The 22,293-nt window shown below is 47.4% G+C and overlaps 1 protein-coding gene and 1 pseudogene across 1 annotated transcript; both read right to left on the reverse strand.

Annotated features, from left to right (window-relative positions):
* Positions 1–1,918: 1,918 nt before the first annotated feature.
* LOC127338027 (putative leucine-rich repeat receptor-like protein kinase At2g19210) lies at positions 1,919–7,818 on the reverse strand. The gene is made up of 13 exons (XM_051364315.2): positions 7,713–7,818; positions 7,070–7,628; positions 6,354–6,844; positions 5,899–6,040; positions 5,708–5,779; positions 5,549–5,620; positions 5,384–5,464; positions 5,117–5,298; positions 4,960–5,040; positions 3,140–3,318; positions 2,928–3,054; positions 2,779–2,847; positions 1,919–2,616 (listed from the first exon to the last, which is right to left on the reverse strand). The coding sequence occupies exons 1-13, from the start codon at positions 7,801–7,803 to the stop codon at positions 1,919–1,921; spliced, it is 2,844 nt and encodes a 947-aa protein (XP_051220275.1). The 5' UTR covers positions 7,804–7,818.
* Positions 7,819–10,399: 2,581 nt separating this feature from the next.
* Positions 10,400–20,334, reverse strand: LOC127326509 (putative leucine-rich repeat receptor-like protein kinase At2g19210; annotated as a pseudogene).
* Between the last annotated feature and the right edge of the window lie 1,959 nt (positions 20,335–22,293).

Here is a 22,293-nt window from a genome sequence, read left to right on the forward strand (position 1 = left end):
TTGAACTGGACCCCCAGCGCACAACAGTCGGGACCGCCTCAGAGAATAGCTACCTACGATGACGGAGCTACCCAATTGGAGTGACTCATGAATTAGGCGAAGGGAAAGCTTTTGGTCAACTACCCTCTAGGCTGCACGCCAAGGAATCTTGTATCGTACGACACTAAGAGCCGGTTGCCGCGTGTGGCTAAAGTTGTACACCCCTGCAGGGTTAAATATTTTCAAAAAACCATGACCACTATTACAGACGACTTGGGAATGGACGTGTTGATCCTGAATAACTTTAAGCTAATCTTAAAACTTGAAAACAATGTGTTCATAGGATGCTTCCTGTAGGTTGATAGAAGAGGTGATCCTGGTTGATACGTTCAGGTGATGATGATGATTCGGTGGATTCAATATGATGATATTTTAGAGCTAGTGATATAGCTCTTTTATTCCCTTTTCTAATATTTTGAGTAGTCGAGTTTCTTCTCTTCCTCTTGTTACAAAGAAAAATGGCTTTACTCAAAATAAGCTCTACATAAAGCCTCGGATATCCGCTTTGCTAATAGGTTGTATTAACTATTAAGTGTTTGCCAAGTCCCTATACTCAGCTCGTCACATTTCTGCTGCAGATGAGGTCTCTTCGACATATGATGGTTTCTAGTTTGATATCGACGAGTAGCTTGGGATTCCAGGTGGCAGCCTGGAATCTATGGGCCGGGACATCTCCGTTATGCTCCTAGCCTCCCGGGCCTTTTTTTCTATCTTGCTATCTTGAATATCATAACTTGGCTTTCACTGATTGATGTAATGTTAGATCAGTGACCTCTACTTATAATACCTTGGTTCTTTGCTCTATTATGAGCTTGTATTGCTTATTCGAGTCTTAGAGTCACTATTGTGTTACCGATTTTTTCGCTGTAGGCTCTCGAGCTCTATGTTAGGCTTATGTTAGAAGGAGATCTGCAATTTTCTAGCCTTGATTTAGGGAACCCCACACTTAATGTGATGCTGTCGACTGGACGTGGTGACCCATGTGCATATGAACATTCTCAACAAATTACACCTTACAATTTTGGATTGAGGGAGTAATTGACAACGAAAACCCTAAGCTCTTCTCCACCTTTCTTAGAGAAAACCAGTGCTACCTGCTCTAGTTGTAAATATGAGATGTTTGGATACATTCTTCAATATCAAAATTTGATTATTCATCATGTGAAAAATACAATAAAAATATTAAAAGTGATAATGAGAGTACTTGGAGGATAAATCTAAGAGCAATTCCAATAATATAGCCAACTGCTGGCTATAACAAGATGCCATGTCATTTGTAGTCACCATATAGCTAACATGTACAATAGCTGGCTATAAAAATGAACTACTTTACTAACATATGACCCACATTTCACTCTCACAAAGTACCTAGGAGCACGTGCAAGAGCTGGCTATTACATAAGAGCCCTCCCTTCTCTCTCCCCTTCTCTCTCCTCCAAGTCATCTAAAATATATTATTTAATATCTTATAGCCAGCAGACTAGATTTTATTGTACTTGCTCTAAGGATAGTAGTTTCACCTAACTAGTATACACATTTTTGTATCTAGTAGTCACTAAACTTCTTTTTTATGGCGAAAATAATATTCAATAACCCACTATAATGAAACATGATATAAGCTTTATAAAATAGGAAGGACCTATTTTGCGAGTTATTAACAAACCAATAGGAGAGAGAGCTAAGTGTGCAAAAATAGACATCGATGTCAAGGTACTATTTCAAAATTTAGAGAATTCACACTCCCAGTCTGTGTTTTTAATAAATTTACACTCACTTATGTAAAAGCAAGATGTTTGAATATCACATCACAATCCCTTCAAAATAGAAAAATACATATATGTAGAAAATTGTGCTACATTTACGCCAAACAAAGAAGTCTTCAACGTGCAGTAGGACCGGTTGGCATTGCAGCCACCCCCTTAACATCATGCTTCATTGGAAATGAAATTTTGCTCTGACTCATATTGGTGGACTGATCAGAGACGTACTCATCATAACTCAAGTTTGGGTTGTCACTGCTATCACCAGTGTAGAAACTGCTGTTCACGTCTTCATCGGCGGGTCCCTCCTCGAGCTCGATGCACTCTTGCAGCTGTACCACAACATTGGTCATGGTAGGTCGTTGTATCGATGCATACGCGCTGCACTTAAGCGCGATTTCCACCACCTTCCAAACGCTGTTGACATCGTAAATGCCACCCATGCGTGCATCCACGACACTTTCGATGTTGCCCCGCGCCATACGTTGCCGTGCCCACTGAATGATGCCGATGGGTGCTGCCTCCGGCTCTCGTAGTATGGCAGGCTTCCCTGTAACCAGCTCCAAAAGCACGACACCGAAGCTGTAGACATCGCTCTTGGCCGTCAGTTGCATTGTGGCATGGTACTCAGGATCGACGTACCCGGGCGTGCCGACGACCTTTTCCGTGGACACGTGCTGGCTGCCACCTTTGAAAGCCTTAGACAAGCCGAAGTCGGAAATCTTGGCCTCCATCATCGTATTTAAGAGGATGTTTGTGGCCTTCACATCCCTGTGAATCAGAGGCGGGTTGCAACCCTTGTGCAAATACTCTAGCCCTACAGACAACCATACCAGCCAATGATCATGTTGAATTTTTTTTTTTGAAATGGGGAAAAGTCGCCACAGCTTCATCCAAGGGATGCACACGGTTTTTTTTTATTAGATTATTCGCAACATAGAATATTTAGCAACACCAGACTCTGCATTGAGATGCATACCATGAGCTGATTCAAGTGCGATTCGGAGCCTCTGTTTCCAGGGTAAACATCCTCCATGGTATTTTCTTCCTATTAATAGGTCAATATTTTGTCAATTTTTGTTCTATGAAACGCAAAATCTGACATCAAACAGGTGAAAACTTACACACCTTCAATATGTTCCTGCAGGGTACCTTCTGACATGTATTCATAGACAAGTGCCATGCAATCCCCATCTTTGCAGTAGCCAATCAAAGAGACAAGATTCTTGTGATGAATGCGGGTCAAAATCTGAGCCTGGAAAAATGTTCATAACATATGAAATTTCACTCTGAAACTTCTCAACGCAAACTTCAACTCTAGTCAAAGAACGAAATTCTACCTCCGCGAGGAACTCGCTCACACCTTCAATAGAAGAATTAGACAACAACTTCACTGCAACCTGGCTACCGTCCTCCAAGAAACCGTTGTAGACTTTTGCAAACCCTCCCTGGCCTAGCACTTTCTCGAAGTTGTTTGTAATCATCTCGAGCTCCTCATATGTGAACCGGCGATTCTCAAGTTGCAGTTGTTAGTAATAATCTTGCCTAATCATGTTAAGGGTCAAATGTGAGTTTTGATTAGGGGGAGATTGTTAGGAATAATCAAAAAAAGATTGGTTATTACCTTGTAATATCCCTAGTCTGTTTTAGTAGAGTCCGTTTGGTACTAGTACTTGCCATGCATGTACGTTAGTACCAGCTCGTGTCCTAGTAGAAGTAGGATAGGAAAGTTTAGGTCCAGTCGGTTTTTAGTTTCCCTTAAGTAGTACTAGTTCGTGTACGATTACAAGTAGAAGTTGGTCAAGTTGGTCGGTCGGGCTGTGTATATATATACAGCCTGAGGCGTGAGTTTTGTAACAGCGAGAAAACAGAAAATTAATATAAAGAGAAGTTTAGAGGGTGCGACACGCACCCTTGGCGATAAATTTTGTATCGGCGTGTGTTCGTCTAGTTTGATGTGATCGATCCGTGGGTGAATCCCAACAATTGGTATCAGAGCGAGGTTCAAGATTTGAAGCCACGCTTGCCCCGGGGAGGCGACCCTACTAGCGCCTCGGGGCGGGCTATCGTCGCTCGGTAGAGCGATTGGATGGAGATGGCGGCACGCCGTCGTACGCGAGGCGGCGGGCGATCGTTGCTCGGTGGAGCGACACGGAAGGGGCGAAAGGGTGTTGTCATTGGCGAAGCGAGGTGGTGGATGATCGTTGATGGGAGAGGTGGTGCCGAGGTGTGGTACTGGGAGTCTTGTCAAGATCGTCATTCGCGGATTTTCGTCAAGGTCGTCTTCGTAGGAGTCCGAAGAGTCAAGTGTGTGCACGTCTACACGTGCGGTCGTCGTCGAGTCAGTGAGTCGTCGTTGTGTCCAAGTGTTCTTTTCTGTGAGGATCCATTGCAGTTGAAGCGCGTCATGTTCGAGGAGTTGCCCGGGAGCAAGGATCGACGTGAGCGAAGACAAGGTGGCAAGGTGGCCATCTGCGTGTCTCGGCGAGGAGATCAAGCTTGGCGTGTAGTGGGATAATGACCAGTTAAATTAGTAACGACGTGGAGACTGATGGTGCGTCCAGTCTTGCACGTTGCACGCGTAGATGCGACCGTGTGGGCTGGTAGTCCGGATCATGCGTTGGAGTTGAGTCGACAAGCCGCGAATCTGCAGGGAGTCAAAGACCAGAAAAGTATGAGGAGACAACAAGTCAAGATTAGGAAGAGATTGTTAGTAATAATCTTGCCTAATCATGTTAAGGGTCAAATGTGAGTTTTGATTAGGGGGAGATTGTTAGGAATAATCAAAAAAAGATTGGTTATTACCTTGTAATATCCCTAGTCTGTTTTAGTAGAGTCCGTTTGGTACTAGTACTTGCCATGCATGTACGTTAGTACCAGCTCGTGTCCTAGTAGAAGTAGGATAGGAAAGTTTAGGTCCAGTCGGTTTTTAGTTTCCCTTAAGTAGTACTAGTTCGTGTACGATTACAAGTAGAAGTTGGTCAAGTTGGTCGGTCGGGCTGTGTATATATATACAGCCTGAGGCGTGAGTTTTGTAACAGCGAGAAAACAGAAAATTAATATAAAGAGAAGTTTAGAGGGTGCGACACGCACCCTTGGCGATAAATTTTGTATCGGCGTGTGTTCGTCTAGTTTGATGTGATCGATCCGTGGGTGAATTCCAACAGCAGTGAATTGTCCGTGTAGACATCGTTTCCTGGTGCATAGCTCGTCATTTTATTGTTCTGGGGCTTCACAGAGCTGTTCAATGATCCTTCATAGGTAAAAATGGCACAACTAGAATTAGCAGGGTTTACTGATCCATAAAACGATCGGTCGTTTGTTTCTTACCGATACCTTACCTTGTTTCTTTCGTCTTATAAAGCGAAAGATTAGTGCTACCACTGCTATCAACACTATCACAACTGCAGGTATAGCAATGTACATGGCCAACCTGCTCTTTGTTTTAATGGGCTTACATGAATTGTTGTTGGTGCAAATGTCTCGATTGTTGTCATATCTAAAATAATATGTAGAAAAAATAGTGAATTAAATTCATGAACTATCATGTTAGATTAGACCAGAATTAAACGAGAGAAGAACACCTTAGATTCAGAGAACCATCCTGGATTCTCCTGAGAAGTCCAGAGGGGATAGATCCACTAAGTTGGTTGCCGGACAAATCTCTGTAGAAAAAAATAGTACCCCTATTAACATGACTTAATATAACATGGGAATGAATATATTTTCATAAAGGTTGTCCAACTTACAGAACTGTCAGCGAACTTAATTGTGAAAGAGCATCTGGAATTGAGCCTACCAAGTTATTGGTTGATAGATTTCTGCGAGTTATGGCACATTTTCTTATCAATTTTTCAGGAAAAACTACAATAATATACGTTAAAATTGATCCATAACTCAAGACATACAAGTATTGGACAGCTTTAAGATCGGCGAAAGAATATGATATATCACCGTTCAGACCACTGGAGGATAGGTCTCTACATAGAGCAAGTATTCAATGGTCAGTTTCACTCCATAGTAGCAATCTCACACCCTCTTCTCCATTTGATATGCCAAGTTTAGTAACATAATGCTCGTACATAATTGAAATTCTTACACTCTTCTAATCCTTGGAGGCCCTGCAATGGTGTAGTTACATGTCAAAGTGTCCCACACCATAACAGTCCCAGGACCGCAAGGGTCACCCATCCAGTTTCTACGCACCTGATACTTCGCCTTGATCGCCATGATAGCGGCCACTGCAGTTAGTAGCACTCAATTTTTCAACGACTTATGCTAATTCTTATATAGTTAACTTAGTCTTTTCAGAAACATGCACTCTTTGAAGGCATGCAAGTTTAGTAAAATGGTTGTGCAATTTTTGTTAGTAGGCTATATTTGGAGTGATTTGAGATGAGATGTTGGTTGAATGTTGACCTGAAGGTTTAGAAATGTTAGTGGGGTCTGTAAACTGAAATTCGAGCTACCTATAAATAGACAAATATTTAAGTGTGTGCTTGTTTTCTTGTCTATCTACATAATTTGTGTATGTCCAACTGTCCATATGCCCACCATCCTCGGAGTCCGTGGCAATGTTGGTGGTCGGGATGACGGAGAACACCTCAACAGCGTTGATGATCGGTGGTAGCGTCGAGTTGGCAGTGGCATTGATTGTGATGTTGTACTGGCTCTTCCGGGAGGCGAAGGTATTGTAGTAAACGCCGCTATAGAGGTACGCTGGCGTGACAGCGTCTCGGTCCCACAAATCGCCGTTGAGGTTGATGTAGAACTCGCGCGTGGCATTGGCTGGGAGGAGCTGTAGCTCAGTGAAGTGCATGATGATGAAGTATGCTGGCGACGGATCGTTGGGCTGGGGCTGGGGCTCCCAGGAGAATTGAATTTGTATGTCATTCCGTGGGCTGATCGCTGTCCGCAACACCGCGGGCGGCGCCTCAAAGAGATCTGGGTTCATGTTGTGCACCTTTCTCGTTGTTGACATCTCTCTCCATAGTACTGAGTTGACCCAAGGGAACCAGAATCTGTCGTGTGGATCATCGGGATACCTGATCAAATCAATACCGTTTCTGGTTAGTATAAATATGCTCGTGCCACAGAAACAATATAGACATGAGTGAAGGTTGTAATCCGTTTATTCAGACTTTCGTTCCCTTTTGAGGACACACTTGTGTTGTAAGAAATAGTACTCCATCCCTTCACTATTATAAGACCTTTTCGAGAGAGAAAAGAGAGGTAACAGTAGAGGGATAAGCTTGTGATGTTTTGCTCACCTGATGACATCATATTTGTCGGTCGGGCCGAAGTTGAACCTGGCTAACAGAACAAGCCCCTGCGCCTTGGTCGCCTGCGGATAGATCGTGTTTTTGAGCGGCCTCAGATCCAGCCCAGAGATGAATGGCGTCCCGGCGCCGGTGTTGATCAGGCAGACCTGCACGAAGTCGTCCGGCACCACCACGATGGCCTCCACGTTCTTCGCCGCTTCTGGACTTGATATGTTTACCGTGTGCCAGTAGTTGACGCCGATGTGGAGGTCAAAGATAGGCAGCCGGTTGAGGCCGTCGTAGTTGCCGTACATGAAACTGGCGCGGACGAGGTACTTGAGCCCGGGCACGAGGGAGCGGAGCGTGTAGCAGTTCCGGGCGCCGGCGGGGAAGCTGCGCACGTTGTACCAGGTCGTGCCCATCGACGGCGTGATATTCTCGGCCGAGATGTTGTGGCAGGTGCCGGCGTCGTCGGTAAAGTCGCCGTTGTCCGGGGCGTAGGAGAGCTTGGTTGTCTCGCCCTCGTAGCCCGACTCCCCCTCGAGGCCGCAGTCTATGGTTATGAATCCTGCAGCGCAAACGGCACATGAATCACATGATCGATCGATTCAATTACGTTTGATCGCCTTGGTGATTAGGCGCGAACGCATACCTTTGCTGTCAGGCTGGGCGCGAGCTTGCAGCACGCCTCCACCGGCGGCGCCAGCGAGACAGAGAAGCAGCAGCCACGGCGTGGCCGACATTGGTCCCCGTGTTAATTGCTTCATTGCACACGCAAGGATATGTTTGTTTGACATGCGCATCTTCATCAACTTATAAAAGAAAGACAACCTGGGCAGCCTTAATCTAAGGATATTTTCAGCGGCGTGCGTCTGAGCTTAACGTCCGCCGGCACCAGGTACGGCGAGGTACGATCGTCGCCTCATCGCGTGCTACTGCCGTACTTGCCCCACACGACTTTTGATCGGCTCAACAAAACTAAAAAAATATGAGCTGGGACTGGGCTAAGAGTTGACATTGCCTTCGAACTGGTCTCATGGCCACTTTTTATGTTGAAAGAGGCGCACGAACTGGTCGAGTGAGGTCCTCCGTTCTTCTGACTTTCATGGATTACGAACCAGTTTTGCCAGGGGCAATATTCCACTATAATCACTCAGGAAAACCACCACCCACAAACAGTCAGCCTTGAATGAAGCAACGTGAAATTGCCCATTTCAATAATGAAAGGAGTTCACCGAACTGATAATCTTCAATTCTTCATCCTCATTTAAGCCAGGAAAAGCAGCACCCACAAATAATGCGAAATCAGCCTTGAATGAAGCAACCGGAAATTTTCTATTTCACAGTGAATGAGTATCTTGATGTATTTTCAGCTAGCAAATTAAATCGCACTTTCAACATGCCGGGAGGTGACGGGCTGTTTCATTTGGACCCCTCCAGCGTCGCTCCCGTGAGCGACCGGGGGGAAACCCTAGTGCCGCCACTCGCGCCCCCACCTCCTCCCTTCCCCTCCTCGCCGTCGCCGGGGCGCGCTGGCGGGCAAAGCCCGGTCAGCGTCGGCGGCGGCGGGCCCCTTTCTCCCCCCGCTCGGGTGGTGGCGGCGCGGGCGGCCGACCTTGAGCGGCGGCGGCGGCCACTGGCGGCAGAGCTGCAGGTGCGTGTGCCGGCGTGGAGGGCCTCGAGGTGCTGCTGCTGGGCGCTCGCGATGGAGGCGTCCGACTGCTTCCGGGGTTTGGCTCTGCCCAGATCTACTGGGGTGGTTGCCGTCTCCTGCATTGGTGGTAGGGCGGCGGCCCCCCAGGCTCCGGCGTTCGTCCGTCTTGGCGGCAGGGGACGTGAGTTGGCCTCCTCACTGGCCAGTGTGGTGTTGGGCAGCGGAGAGGCTGCTTGCGGGGTGCCGGCAACTTGTGGTCGGACTCGTGGCGGCGCAGTGAAGCTTCTGCTTCCTGGCGGGCAAGGTGGCCTCCGGGCGGCGCTTTGGCGGCTCTTGGCGACGAGCCTCGGCGGAGGGAGCGGTTGCAGGGTGGCGCTCCGTTTCGGGCCAGAGCTAGGCCTGCCACGGGCCAGGCGGGCCCGTGGTGGGTGGCATCTCGGCCTTCTGGTTCGGCTATTCTGAGGTGGTGGTTGTCGTTTCCTGCCTCGGTGGCAGGGTGGCACCAATCCTAGGCCCCGCTGGCTGGTGTGGTGTCGGGCGGCGTGTGCCTGCTTGCGGTGTGCCGGCTTCTGGTCGGTGGTGTGGCTGCGAGGGTCGTCGCCTCTTTCTCAGCCATCAGCCTGCAGCAGTTCGCCGCTAGGCTGACAAGTGCCATGGTTTCGCAGTGGCGGCCATGGTGTGGTGACGCGCTTCCCATGCGGGGGGCCATCGTGGCTGGGTGTGGAGCCCCTCTGTCTTGCCATCAGTTACAGAGGACGTTGTTTCCGTCTGTGCTGGTGTGCCCCAGGGTGATGCAGATGGCAGCCATGGGTGCGGTCTCCTCTCTGTTGTGAGGCGAGCCGTGGCAGTGGTGGTGGTGGCGTCTTCTTGCCGGTTGCTGGGCTCCGGTGTCAGGTTCTTGGTGGGGTTCTTCGGTGCGCGGCGGGTGCTCCATGCGAGAGTAATCTATGGGTGTCTCTGCCTTTGATGCCCTTCGACTCCAGCCGGTGGCACACATGTGTCGTGGCGTCGTCTCGGCCGCGAGCGACCTTTCGGCCACACCCTCGACACAGGTGGTGTCGGTGCGTAGTGTAGTCTCGGATGCGCGCTACCATTCGATTACGTTGATGGTGCAGTGCCGGTTCTGGGTGTCGGCGGACCAAGGCCATTCGACTACTCAGGCGAGTCCTCGAGCTGGGTTGTCCCTCCTTCATGTCCTTGGGGCTTTTCCTCGTGATTGATGTGTCTGGGTCGCGATGACAATTCTCATCGGTCAACCGTCCCAGATTGAGGGGTGGCCACTTTGTTTTTCTCTTCTTAGTCTTGTGTGTTGGTGGTGTGCGTTTTTTTCCTTTCTTCTTCTTCCTCGTAACATTTGTGTACTCTGGTTCATTTGAACCCATCTTGTAGAAACTTAAAAGCTTCATAGACGACTTAACTGAATATATGTTTAGGCTGGCTCACGCCCGCCGCAGTTACAGTAAAAAAAAAAATCGCACTTTCACAGTGAATACGCCCGCGCCCACATCATTCGAATCGAAGTGGTAAACTGGATGTTGCAGAGTTCACTGAAGTACTGGGAATCTTCATCCACATCAAGCCATGTTCTAAACTACAAAAAATCTGGATATCTCACATTCTTATTACTACTATTCTGAGAATCTGAGTACAAAGGGACGACTTTTTCAGTTCCGTCCAGAGAAAAAACAAAGAAATCCGTAGACAAGAGGCGAGGGCTATTCATTGTCCAATTCCTCTCCTCACGTTAGAGCTGGACTAGTAGACTATGCTGGCACCCTGTCCAAATGCTCCAACTCAAATGGCGTTGCTGTTCGGGTTCACACCGCTTTCGGCCGTGTAATACCCTGCATTAGAGATGACGCGCGCAGCTTCGAGCTCAAGGCACTCCTTGAGCAGCGCTACCACGTCGGTCATGGAGGGTCGCTCCTCTGGAGTTTGGGAGGTGCACTTGAGCGCGGTGTCTGTAATTTTCCAGACGCTGTTGACGTCGTGATCGCCGCACATGCGTGCATCCACAATGCCCTCAATGTTACCACTGACGAGCCGCCGCCTCACCCACAGGACGATGCCCGTCGGCTCAGGGTCATTCGGGATGTGTGGTTGCCCTGTGACTATCTCTAGTAGTACTACGCCATAACTGAACACATCAGTCTTATTGGTGAGCTGGTGTGTAGCTTGGTACCTAGAAAAGTATAGAAAGATATTACAAGGTCTAGTGTCAAAATTTCAGCAATCATGCAGCTTGACTTTTTAAAAATATCTACATTGGAAACGAAGTTTGTAAGATTGTGGAGAAAATTCACATAAAACCATTTCGCGCCCCATGGACAAGGGGATTTCCTTATCACAGATGTACCTAATTCTCTAGCCCTATCCCACCCCGCCACCACCCCCTCCCCTACTATGCCCACCGCGCAGTTGCTGCCGGACAAAACCGATAGGGTAAGCCCAGGTGGCGAACAAAGGTGGCGGGTTGTCCCCTTATGCGAGCAACTCCCCAAATGAGTAAGATCTAGATTGGGGAGGCTCGGCTAGTGCCTCGGCTAGCGCTGCTTCCCGGTGTTTGGCATTTCCGCTGCGCTCCCGCCGTCCATCCCTGTCGGTTTGACCGACGCCAACGCAGTGGCATCCGCGGGCGCCACCGTATCTTCCTGAAGGGCGTGGGGTGAAGCCTTCCTCCCTCTTACCCGTGTGCATATCAGGGGAAGCCCTAGGATCCATCCGGGCAGCAGCATCGTCGTCGCCGCATCCCTTCCTGAAGGTGTTGGTTGGTACGCGGCGCTTCAGAGTGCTAGGAGCGTGGTGGAAATCTTCGGTGGGCTGCAAGACATCTTCATTTTTTTCGTTGATCCGGCCTTTTTGACATTCCTTTCTCTTTTCTTTCTTTTATGTTTTCTCTTGGGCGTGCTCGTGTGCTGTTTGCCGCAGCTATGGTTGCATTGGTGTATCGGGTGTTTGCTATATTAATATAGCAGGGCGAAAGCCTATTTCAAGGAAAGCACATCACATAGCTGGCAGTCCTTGGCCATCCACCCAATGCAGCGGCGTCGGCATGTCTCTTCCTGCATGGCGAGATAGGGTGGAATGGTGGCTTCCTAGTCTACTTTTTGTGGTGAGGTCGCCGATCTAGTATAAGCTGCTGCCGCCATTGGAGTGGCATTTGGCTGATGGATTTGGCCTTGCGGTGCTGCCGATGTCATGGTGGTTAAGTTTTTTTTCAGGTCGACGAGGCTACAGAGCACAAACTACAACGACTTACCGAGCGATAGTGTTGGTTGTATGCAGCTGCTACTCCGTGGCAACTCGGTAGTCTGCAGCCGACAAGTGGCGGTGGTCTGGCAATGATCTACTTGCTGCAACATCACCCTTTTGCGGCAGAGCAGTTCAGCACTTGGGTTGGCAGCCTTGGATCTTCGATGTTAGGGCATCACCAGCGATCCAAAGCAAACTGGACACCAAAAACGTCCGTTGGTGTCCTTTTGTACCGGGCATTGGACACAAAATTGGGCGCTTTGGCTGATATGTTTATTTGGGTGTGGCGTAGTGATAATTTTACTTGATAGGAAGCAGTTTACATAGGGCTGAAAAAAACTAGAAATATAAAACCCTAGTCTACTGGCGTGCTTCCATGGCTGCCTTTAGAGACCGGCGGTGGTACGGGATGCACCCTCCACCTCGACAGGTGCTATGTGCAGTGTTTATGTCGGAGGCGTCAAGTCATGCTTGTTTCTGACAGGTGCTACACACGTTTCAGTGGAGGCGGCATGCCTGCTGTCAGCAGGTGCTACGCATGATGGCTCCGGTTGAGCATGAAGTCATGTTTGTTGTAGCTTTTGTGTCGAAAAGATGTCTCTAAATAGCTAACCCACTATTTAAAACTTTGGTTAAAGCAATACACTTACTCTGGGGCAAGGTAACCAGGAGTTCCAACCACCCTTCCTGTGGACACATGGGTATCATAGTTACTACTGAAAGCCTTGAGTAGGCCAAAATCGGCGATCTTTGCCTCCAAGTTTGCATTCAGCAGGATGTTAGACGTCTTCACATCCCTGTGAATAAGGGGTGGGCTGCACCCCTTGTGTAGATACTCAAGCCCTGCATGCATCGACATCATATCCTCCACCACATCCCCTTCTCAATATGTGATTATGTTACAACATGATCCAAAAACTAACCTTGCGCGGATTCCAATGCTATACAGAGTCTTTGCGTCCAGGTTAAACACCTTAGAGTGTTTTCTCTCGCTACAAAAATCATCATATGAAAAGCATGCTCTCATTTTATTGTCAGTTGGTTCCTACCTCTACATATATAAATTAAATATTCATGAAGTTCGACTATTTGAGTACTTTGCATACCTCTAAGATGTTCATGTAGGGCTCCTTCAGACATGTACTCATATACAAGAGCCATGTACTCCCTGTCCTTGCAGTAGCCAATCAAGCAGACAAGATTCTTATGATGGATCTTAGCCAAGATCTGAGCCTGCACTAACCCAACAACATCACTGCATTACCAAAATGGATCCAGAAACTTGTTCGTTAGAGAATCAGTTACACTTAAGTATTAAGTATATCTCACCTCTGCCAGGAATTCGGCTACACCTTGATCTGAAGATTCAGACCGCAGTTTCACAGCCACTTGGGTGCCATCTTCCAAGAAGCCATCGTAGACTTTCCCAAAACCTCCCTGGCCAATCACTCGCTGGAAACCGCTCGTTACAACCACTAGTTCGTTGTATGTGAACCGGCGATTATTGACCTGCAGCGATGTGTGCATGCTACTCCTCCTGTTCCGCGGCATCAAATTTTTGCTTGTCGCTCCTTTAGAAACCAAGCACCCAACCTAGTGTTAGTAAGCACTTCATCCTGGCATTGGTGAGTACAAATTTGTATTTTGCATAGCCTCTCACGTTGCTTTCTCCGCATGCACATGAACAGTACTACTAAAAGCACAATCACCATCAGTACAACTATTGGAACAGTAACATAGATGGCAACCATAGAGCTTTTCTTCTTTTCTAGAATCTGACAAGAGTTGCCATCGCTGCAGATATTTGGGTTGTTACCGTATCTAACAAAAGAAAGGATAATGATGAGAAAATGGTATTGATCAATCTTGATTATTTCTATACTTTGAAAATTCTGACTCTAGGAAAGTGGGAATGTTTATCATATACTAACCTAAGTGTTAGAGAGCCATCTTGAATTCTCTTTAGAAGCCCAGAAGGAATTGATCCGCTGAGGTTATTCCCTGTCAAATCTCTGAAAGAACGGAAGTAGTTTTCCACGTCAATCTAACTTATGTATGTGTTAGAGAATTGATGTGAAAAATATCTCTCGGATACTTACATAAGTGTGAGCGCAGCCAACTGCGATAGGTTGTTAGGAATTGTGCCCGTCAGATTATTGCGTGACAAATCCCTGCAAATCAGTAAAGTGTCAGACTAAAGGAAAGTAGTTATGAAGAGTGGCTCACAATCATCTTTAACTTACAAGTATTGTAAACCTTTGAGACTGCTAAAGAAAGGCGATATGTTGCCACTGAGACCACTGGAAGATAGGTTCCTGAAACATAATGTACAACATCAGCTTAGATGATTCAAGATACCAGTGCTACTTTTAACGTCAAACGAAAAAGAATCATATATAAACATGTAACCCACAAGCCTGTTACAGTTGCTGGGCTTGAAACAGCATAGCTGCAACCTAATCCTTTCCACGCGAAATTCTTGGGCAAGCAAGGATCCCCCATCCAGTCCTTCACCAGCTGGTACTTGTCTCTCACCGCCGTCATAGCAGAAACTGTTTGCATCTCTCAGCAGCCGCAAAAATTATGTCAGATGAGATTCCTTTGCTTCATTTCTATTTTTCCTGAGGGCTCACTTACCGTCTGTAGGGGCCGTGGTTATGCCGGTGGTACTCAAGACGGAGAAGACCTCAAGGGCATTGAGAATGGGCGGGAGCGTGGAGTTGGCGGTGGCGTTGAGCGAGACATTGTACTGGTGGAACTGGTGGTTGGGGTCGGTGTTGTAGGCAGCATTGGTGTATAGGTACTGGGGAGTGAAGCCCCGTGGATCCCAGAATTCGCCGTTGACTGTTATGTAGAACTGCCGCACGGCATTGCCAGAGAGGATCTGTAGCTCCGACAGGTGCAAGACACAGATGTACCTGCATATGCAATTTCATTTAAGACGCGGTAATTAATTAATCAGTCCCCATATGTGTTCATAATGAAAAATATTCTGAGGCATCCATGTCGAGCAAGCTCATAAGTCATAACTCGGCCAGGTACTACACTAGTACTGCAACATGTCTGGTAGTGCTGAGAACTGAGTTCTAGCTCAGTGGCAAGGCAAGACGAGTGCGCAGCCAGCTCACCCGGGTTTGAATCTCCATCTCGCGGTAATTTCGCGGGAGGGGCGAACTTTAATCGGGTTATCATACTAGCGTCCATCCGCGGGGAGTCTCATTTCTACCTAACAATGTATAGCCAAAGGAGGGATCATTCTCCCGTTGGTCAACGTTTAACATGTCTGGCAATGCTGTAGACGGGCTGCACTTTGGTTGAAATCATATCTGGCCAATGGGCCGGGCTTTGGCCGCCGGCCCGCAGCACGCTAAAAAAGCTCGTCATAGATCCAGCCCGGCCCGTGAGGTGCCGGGCGCATCAAACTAAGGTGCCGTGCTTGGGCCGGGGGTGGGGCACGCGTGCCAAACTAAGGTGCCGTTAGGCATATGACCCGTGAGGGCACGCGATCGGCCCGTGTAGAACGCCAACAATGCCCGTCACGGATCCAGCCCGGCATGTGAGGTGCCAGCCCGGCATGGCCCGCTAGCTCACGGGCTGCCTGCGTACCGGGCCGGACCAGGCACGTGAAGCTAGAGCCAGGCCAGTGCCGGGCCGGCCCATTGGCCAGGTATGGCTGAAATCCCAGTGTTTAATCAGCGGCGGGTTTTCATGCCAAATAGTTTTTAAAATGGTTCGCTTTCTCTCCTGCCAGGAAATTAATATAGCCAAGTAGGCTCGATCTCCACGTATTAAAATAAGGGTACTAATTTTTTCTACAATAGTTGTATCTACACATTAAAATAACAAGAAATATCCAATGTGGTATATACATTTGCTCCGGGTGTGAACACACTACTAGGAAAAGGGCAATTAGTGGCGCACCACTTATACCCATCAGTGGCGCACTAGTGGTGCGCCACTGCTATCACGCCACTGCTACCTTTTAGTAGTGGCGCACTAGTGGTGCGCCATTGCTATTTGGCTTAGCAGTGGCGCACCAGGTAGTGCGCCACTACTAGCTTCATGGTGCGCCACTCCTAAATGTCTGAGGTGCGCCACTGGACAGAAACAAGGTGCGCCACTACTAAAATTTGAAATTTCTAGATCTGGATCCGGATCTGGATCTGGATCTGGATCTGGCATATTTTATTTCGAATTTGTTTGGCTCGTTATTTTTTCTCGTTCTTGTTGCTAGAATTATTTGTGCAATGTTCATTCTCATTTTTCGTAGCCTAGCCGCCGGTGAGGATGGATGAGGGAGGTAGGAGAGGTGAAGAGAGGTGAGGAGATGGAGGATGTAGGAGAGGATGAACAAGAGGACGAAGGCCAGAGGTAATGGAGGCAAGAGGGTCGCCGAAGGGTCGTCGTAGGGTTGTCGTAGGGTCGTCGGAGAGTAAGGTCACCGGAGGTCACCATAGTGGAGGAGCTCGCCGGAAAGTAAGTTCAACGGAGGTTGACATAGTGGAGAAAGGTCGCCGGAGTGAAAGGAGAAGTAGAAGAAAAGGATGAAAGGGAGGAGGAGAGGAGAGGAGGAGAGGAGGAGAGCAGGAGGAGGAGAGGAGAATGAGAGCAGGAGAATGTGTGGAGGGGAAGGGAGGGAGGAGGGAGGAGGGGGTAAGTGGCCGGCTCCTCCCATTTTGAATCCCATTTTGAAATTCGTGGGCGGGAAGCTTAGCAGTGGCGCACCAAGGCATGGGTGCGCCACCGCTAATTTTTTCCTATTTTTTGCCCAAAATCTAAAATCTGAAAAAAGTCCTGTTTCTTGAATTTGACGAATCCTTTTTTCTCCAAATGGCCGTAGGCCGTTGAATTCGAATAGGAAATTTTGCGTAGATCGATTTTGATATAAAAAAAAGTTTTTCATCGGAGGTCGTATGCAACCAGAAAACCCGTTTTACCGAAAGATGACGCCATTTTGCATAATATATTGAAATTCATTTTTTCAAATTTTGATGAAAGCTAGATTACATAATACATGGGCATTTATTTTTTGAATTTTCTATCAATTTTTTTTTTCCAAACTCGAAAAGGCGATCCACGGTGGTGGGGGGGGGGGGGGGGGGGTGCTTGGTGCGCCACTACTAAGTGATGCCTAAACATGTCCATCATCCCCTTATACATAGCAATAGCGCACCATTTAGAGGTGCGCCACTGCTATGTGGCGCACCTCTGCACGGTGCGCCATTGCTATGTATAAGGCTGGGGCAAACCCATGATCAAACTTAGTGGTGGCGCACCACAGGAGAGGTGCGCTACTACTACATTTTTAATAGTGGCCCACCACTTTTCGGTGCGCCACTGCTAAGTAGTAGTGGCGCACTGCCCTCCTGGTACGCCACTAACACCCATCTTACGGCTAGGCATTTTCCTAGTAGTGACATTGGCCAGGAACTTGCAAACCGTGAACTGTGGGTCAAGAAGTTGCTCCGTGCGAGTGTTTTGGTTATTACATCACGGGCACTGTTAGTATGCTGATGCTGCCAATTAATTTTTTTGCAAATTGCCTCTTAAAAAGTCAAAACAAGGGCTAGAAAATAAATAAAAACAAAAATTTAAGGGACAATTTGTTAAAAAATAATAATTGCGCACATCAGCAAACTAACGGTCGCCCTGACGGAGTAACCAAAACACTCGCGTGGGGCAACTTCGTGACCTAGATTTCATGATTTGCAAGTTCATGACCAAAACACACATCCGGGATAATTCATAGACTAATTGGGGGTTTTCTCTTAAAATATATATCTAGACACGTAATGACGATACTTATTTTGAACGGAGTTAGCGGGATAATAGGAATTATAATATTCGTAAAGAAATGATGCGGTGCTTATGAACGAGAAAGTCGTCTAAGAAGTGAGTCACTTGGATATGATATGAGTGACACTTCTTTTTTCCTGAAGGAATCTCCTACACGCAACCATCTTTACTGAAGTATAAGACGTACCCTGGCGATGGATCGTTGACGTTGGGTTGAGCATCCCAAGAGAACTCGATGGGGCTTGTGGCGTTGATGGGTGTGATGGCGGTCTGCATCACGGCGGACGGCGCTTCGAAGCTGTCAGCGTTCATGTTCTGGACCTTCTTCGTCGTCGAGATCTCCGACCACTCCGTCGGCTTGCTCAGCGGCATCCATATACGGTCATGCGGATCGTCAGGAAACCGGACGACCACGCCGTCGGACGGGCCAAAGTTAACCCTGGAGACAAGGACCAGGCCCTGCGTCGCGTTGGCCATCACTGGTAGAAAAATGCCCTTTAGTCGCGGTTCGCAACTGCCATTAGTCGCGGTTGCGCAACCGCGACTAAATAAGCGCGACTAAAGCCCCCCCCCTTTAGTCGCGGTTGCTTACGAACCGCGACTAAAGGCCCGTCCACGTGGGCGCCAGGCGTCCGTCGGGGCGGAGGACCTTTAGTCGCGGTTCGCCTGGCCAACCGCGACTAAAGGCCTCCGCGGGTTAATTTTTTTAATCTATTTGGTTTTCTAATTATTTTCACTCCTTTTTTTTCTTTTTTTTTTCCACAATTTCTAGTATTTCACTTATTGGCCAAGTTTAGTCACTAACTACACTTAATCTCTAGTCAAATTCCTTACCTGTGGTCAAACTTCCCGCTCGGTCACCCATCCTCCCACTACTCCAGCACTAGCACGCTTAACTTCCAAGTTCCTTTCCCATCCTCCTTCCAAGTGCTTCGCGCGCATGTTGTTGATACTAGTATCATATCAATCCTATTAACATGTTGGGTCGATGTCACACTTCTTTATTGTTTGAATTTCAAATAATTATTTTAATAAACAAAAGTAATGATGTAATAATAATCTTGAATAAATAAATAAATATTAACTTTTTAAATTTATATTATAATTATTTTTTTAATTTTATAATTTTTTAAATATTTTTTTTGTCAAACCTAAAACCTGAAAATTTGAAAATCTAAAAATTGGCTAACTTTATGGTTAAGTAATAGTAATCTTTATGCAAGATGCAATTATTAATTTAAAATTTAAAAAAAATATAAAATACTGAATTTCTGGCAAAAACTAAAATCTTCCTGCTTTCATATTTTCATTTGGAATTTTGAGAATCTAAAAATTGGCTAACCGGGTAAACCCTGGTGAATTCGGATGTAACTTTTTTCCAGGATTTTTTTGATATATTATACGTTTTTTTCCGACGTCGTATGCAAAAGTTATTGCAGTTTTACCATTTTTTAAACTTTTTTTGCAAAAAAAGTGAAAATTCGAATTTCTTAATTTCTCCGAATAGTAGGTTGCATAACATACAAGAATCTGAAAACAATTTTTTTTTTGAATTTTCTATCATTTTCTTTTGTATTTTACAAACCAAAAAAAGGCGATCCACGGGGGGGGGTGCAGGGTGCGTGGGAGTAAAAAAACTCGGAAAACCTTTAGTCCCGGTTGGGGACACCAACCGCGACTAAAGGGTGGCCAACCGCGACTAAAGGCCTTCGGCCAGGCCTGAGGACCTTTAGTCGCGGTTGGCCTGGCCAACCGCGACTAAAGCCCCTTCCGTCCGCCAGCTGTCGACCGAGCCCGCTGGGACCAGACCTTCGGTCGCGGGTCGCCTCCCGAACCGCGACTAAAGACCCCTTTAGTCGCGGTTCGAATATTTCCGCGACTAAAGGGGGCGTCTGGAAGCCTCTTTTTCTACTAGTGCATCGGGTAGAGCCCGTCCTTAAAGGGCCTCAGGCTCAGGCTGGAGATGAACGGCGTCCCGGAGCCGGTATTCACGAGGCAGACCTGCGCGGACTCGCCCGGAACGACGGCGATGATCTCATAGATTTCTGGCGTGTTGGCATCGGAGATGTTCACCTTTGTCCAGTAGTTGACACCTAGGTGGAGGTCGAACACTGGTGCTCTGTTGAGATCGTCGTAGTTGCCGTACATGAACGTGGCCCGGATGAGGTACTTGAGCCCGGCCACGAGGGACCGGAGCGTGTAGCAATTCCGGGCGCCGACGGCGAAGCTGCGAACGTTGTGCCAGCTCCTCTCCATGGACGGCGTGATATACTCGGCCGACATGTTGTGGTTTGTGCCGGAGTTGATGAAACCGGCGTCAGAGGTGAAACGCAGCTTGGTGCCGCTGTCGACGTACCCAGCTGCATTCTCCGGTAGGCCGCAGTCGATGCTTATGAAACCTATATATTATGTGTGCGCCTAATGACATGTATGCACGTAGTGCCATGAAAATATGAAGGCATGTAGTAGGATATGCGCACCTAAGTTATCGAGCTGGCCATGGACTTGAACAACGCCACCGCCGGCAGCGAGGACGAGCAGGAGCAACAACAGCCCAGCCATTTCTCTTCCTCTCGGCAGTCGTCTCTTCTTCGCGCATGTGCCAGCTGCTACACCCTACACTACTACAGTACTACTCACTAGTAGTAACAACTTGCCACATTATTAATTACCATGCTAAACAGTTCATTACTACTATACGTAAAGGAACGTCAATATTTGCATCGATCGCCGGGGCAAATCACGTGGGACATATAGGTTGATCTATTATGCCATTGAGTCAACGTCTTGGATGGCGCCGTGGATGCCCGAAGCATCAAATGGTGGAATTCTGACTTTTTCTTGTGCAACTATTCAGCTTTTACTTTTTGGGCTATTTGTACTACTGTTGATGATTATTAATAGATCGGTGGATTTCTCGCAAAAAAAAAACTATTCAGAAAATTCATTTTTTAAGAATATGAATGACATATCTATCTTTTTTTGTCAATAGTTCAACGGTCTATCTCCTAAAAGAGCAATTGACCATGCCATACCCGGCTGGAACCAAACCCAATAATGATAATCATCAACAGTATAAACAGTTTTAGCACGGCTCCTTTCCCCTCTCCTCTTTGTTTCTCAACATCTCTCTCGTTGTGAGTCCTCCTCTTCTCCGATGGCCTTGCTGGACGGAGAGGATGGGGAGAGGAGCCCAGCCTCCCTCTGTGCATAGGAGTAGTTGTAGGTTGTTTACCCAGGTGCAGACTGGTGCTATGCCATTAGATCAGAGCACTCTATCTGTTCGGCCAGATCTGGTGTTGGCTAGGGTTCCTCGTCATTGTTCTACTCACTAGTAGGAAACCATCTACCAGTGGCGCACCTATTTTGGGCATCAGTGATGCACCTGTGGCCATCGGAGGAGGTAAGTTGGTCGGCACCCTGCATATATGTGATCATTACCAGTGGTGAAGATGGTCGGAGGAGGTAAGCTGGCCGGCAGAGGAGATGGCCGGACTAGGTTGCCTCTTGCTGGAGATGGATGAAGAGAAGTGAGGGAGGATGGAGGAGAGAAGGAAGGAGGCAAGATAAGTGATGTGCGGCTGGAAAAGAGTAAACAACCTTGACCAATCAGAACGCAGGAACAAGAAGCACACAGATCGTGTGTTTGTTTACACACGTCTGGAGACACTGGATCATGCAGCCGGATTTGGGGCTATCCAACATAGGGTGCAATTTATTTAAAAAACATTACTGAAATCTAGAAGTTGAAAAAACTCCTATTTCCTTTTTAATTTTGAGAAATATGCAAAATCGCTAAACAGTCATGGGGAGTTGAAATCGGATGTAAAATTTTCTGTACATACATTTTGAGATGAGAAAACTTTTTCATCGGAGGTCGTATGCAACCAGAAAAAGCCGTTTTATCGAAACATGGTGCCATTTTGCAAAAAAAATCAAAATTGATGTTTGTTAATTTTTCTAACAACTAGTAACACATAGCTAGCTAAAACGATTTTTTTTAAAAACTAATAAGACGATCCATGGAGGGGGGGGGGGGGGGTGGGGGGCTGATGCAATGTGTGCCACTACTACCTATATTGGCGCTAGCTAGTGCCTGCTCAAGAGGCTGGAGCTGAGAGCGAGGAAGAAGGGCATCTTCAACAAAGTTGAGGCTCATTGCCACCTCTCCACGTGAAACCGAGGTACTGTCAAACTTCTTCTTTACGGCCACGATGGCGAGGAGAAGAGGAAAAGCAGCGCGTCGATCTGCATATCTGCAAGGTGCAACGGAAGATCTTTCCTGCAGCTCAGAGAGAATCATGCGGTGCCCATGCTTGCCACCGTGATCTGTGACCAAAAAGGCGGCCTCTCCAAGCGTCGATCGGGCAATTCTTCAACCTCCAGTGCGGAGGTCCTTTTCGAAGCTTCTCATCGGAATCCAACGGCTTCTCGCTGCCAAGTGTTTTGTGCCCATCGGTGTTAAGATGGCCGGTGATGGAGGCTTGCATCTAGTGGAGAGGATCCTACAGTTGATTGTGTTTTCTTTCTT

This window comes from Lolium perenne, chromosome 1 (genome assembly GCF_019359855.2).
Source record: "Lolium perenne isolate Kyuss_39 chromosome 1, Kyuss_2.0, whole genome shotgun sequence".
Lineage (NCBI taxonomy): Eukaryota > Viridiplantae > Streptophyta > Magnoliopsida > Poales > Poaceae > Lolium > Lolium perenne.

Excerpts from the sequence above, each read along its gene's own strand:
- LOC127338027 (XM_051364315.2), bottom strand. The coding sequence starts at position 7,803 with ATGTCGGCCACGCCGTGGCTGCTGCTTCTCTGTCTCGCTGGCGCCGCC. Across the intron at positions 5,780-5,898 it reads CCTCCAAGGATTAGAAGAGT|AGACCTATCCTCCAGTGGTC; the intron begins GTAAGAATTTCA and ends TGCTCTATGTAG. Across the intron at positions 5,299-5,383 it reads GATGGTTCTCTGAATCTAAG|ATATGACAACAATCGAGACA; the intron begins GTGTTCTTCTCT and ends ATATTATTTTAG.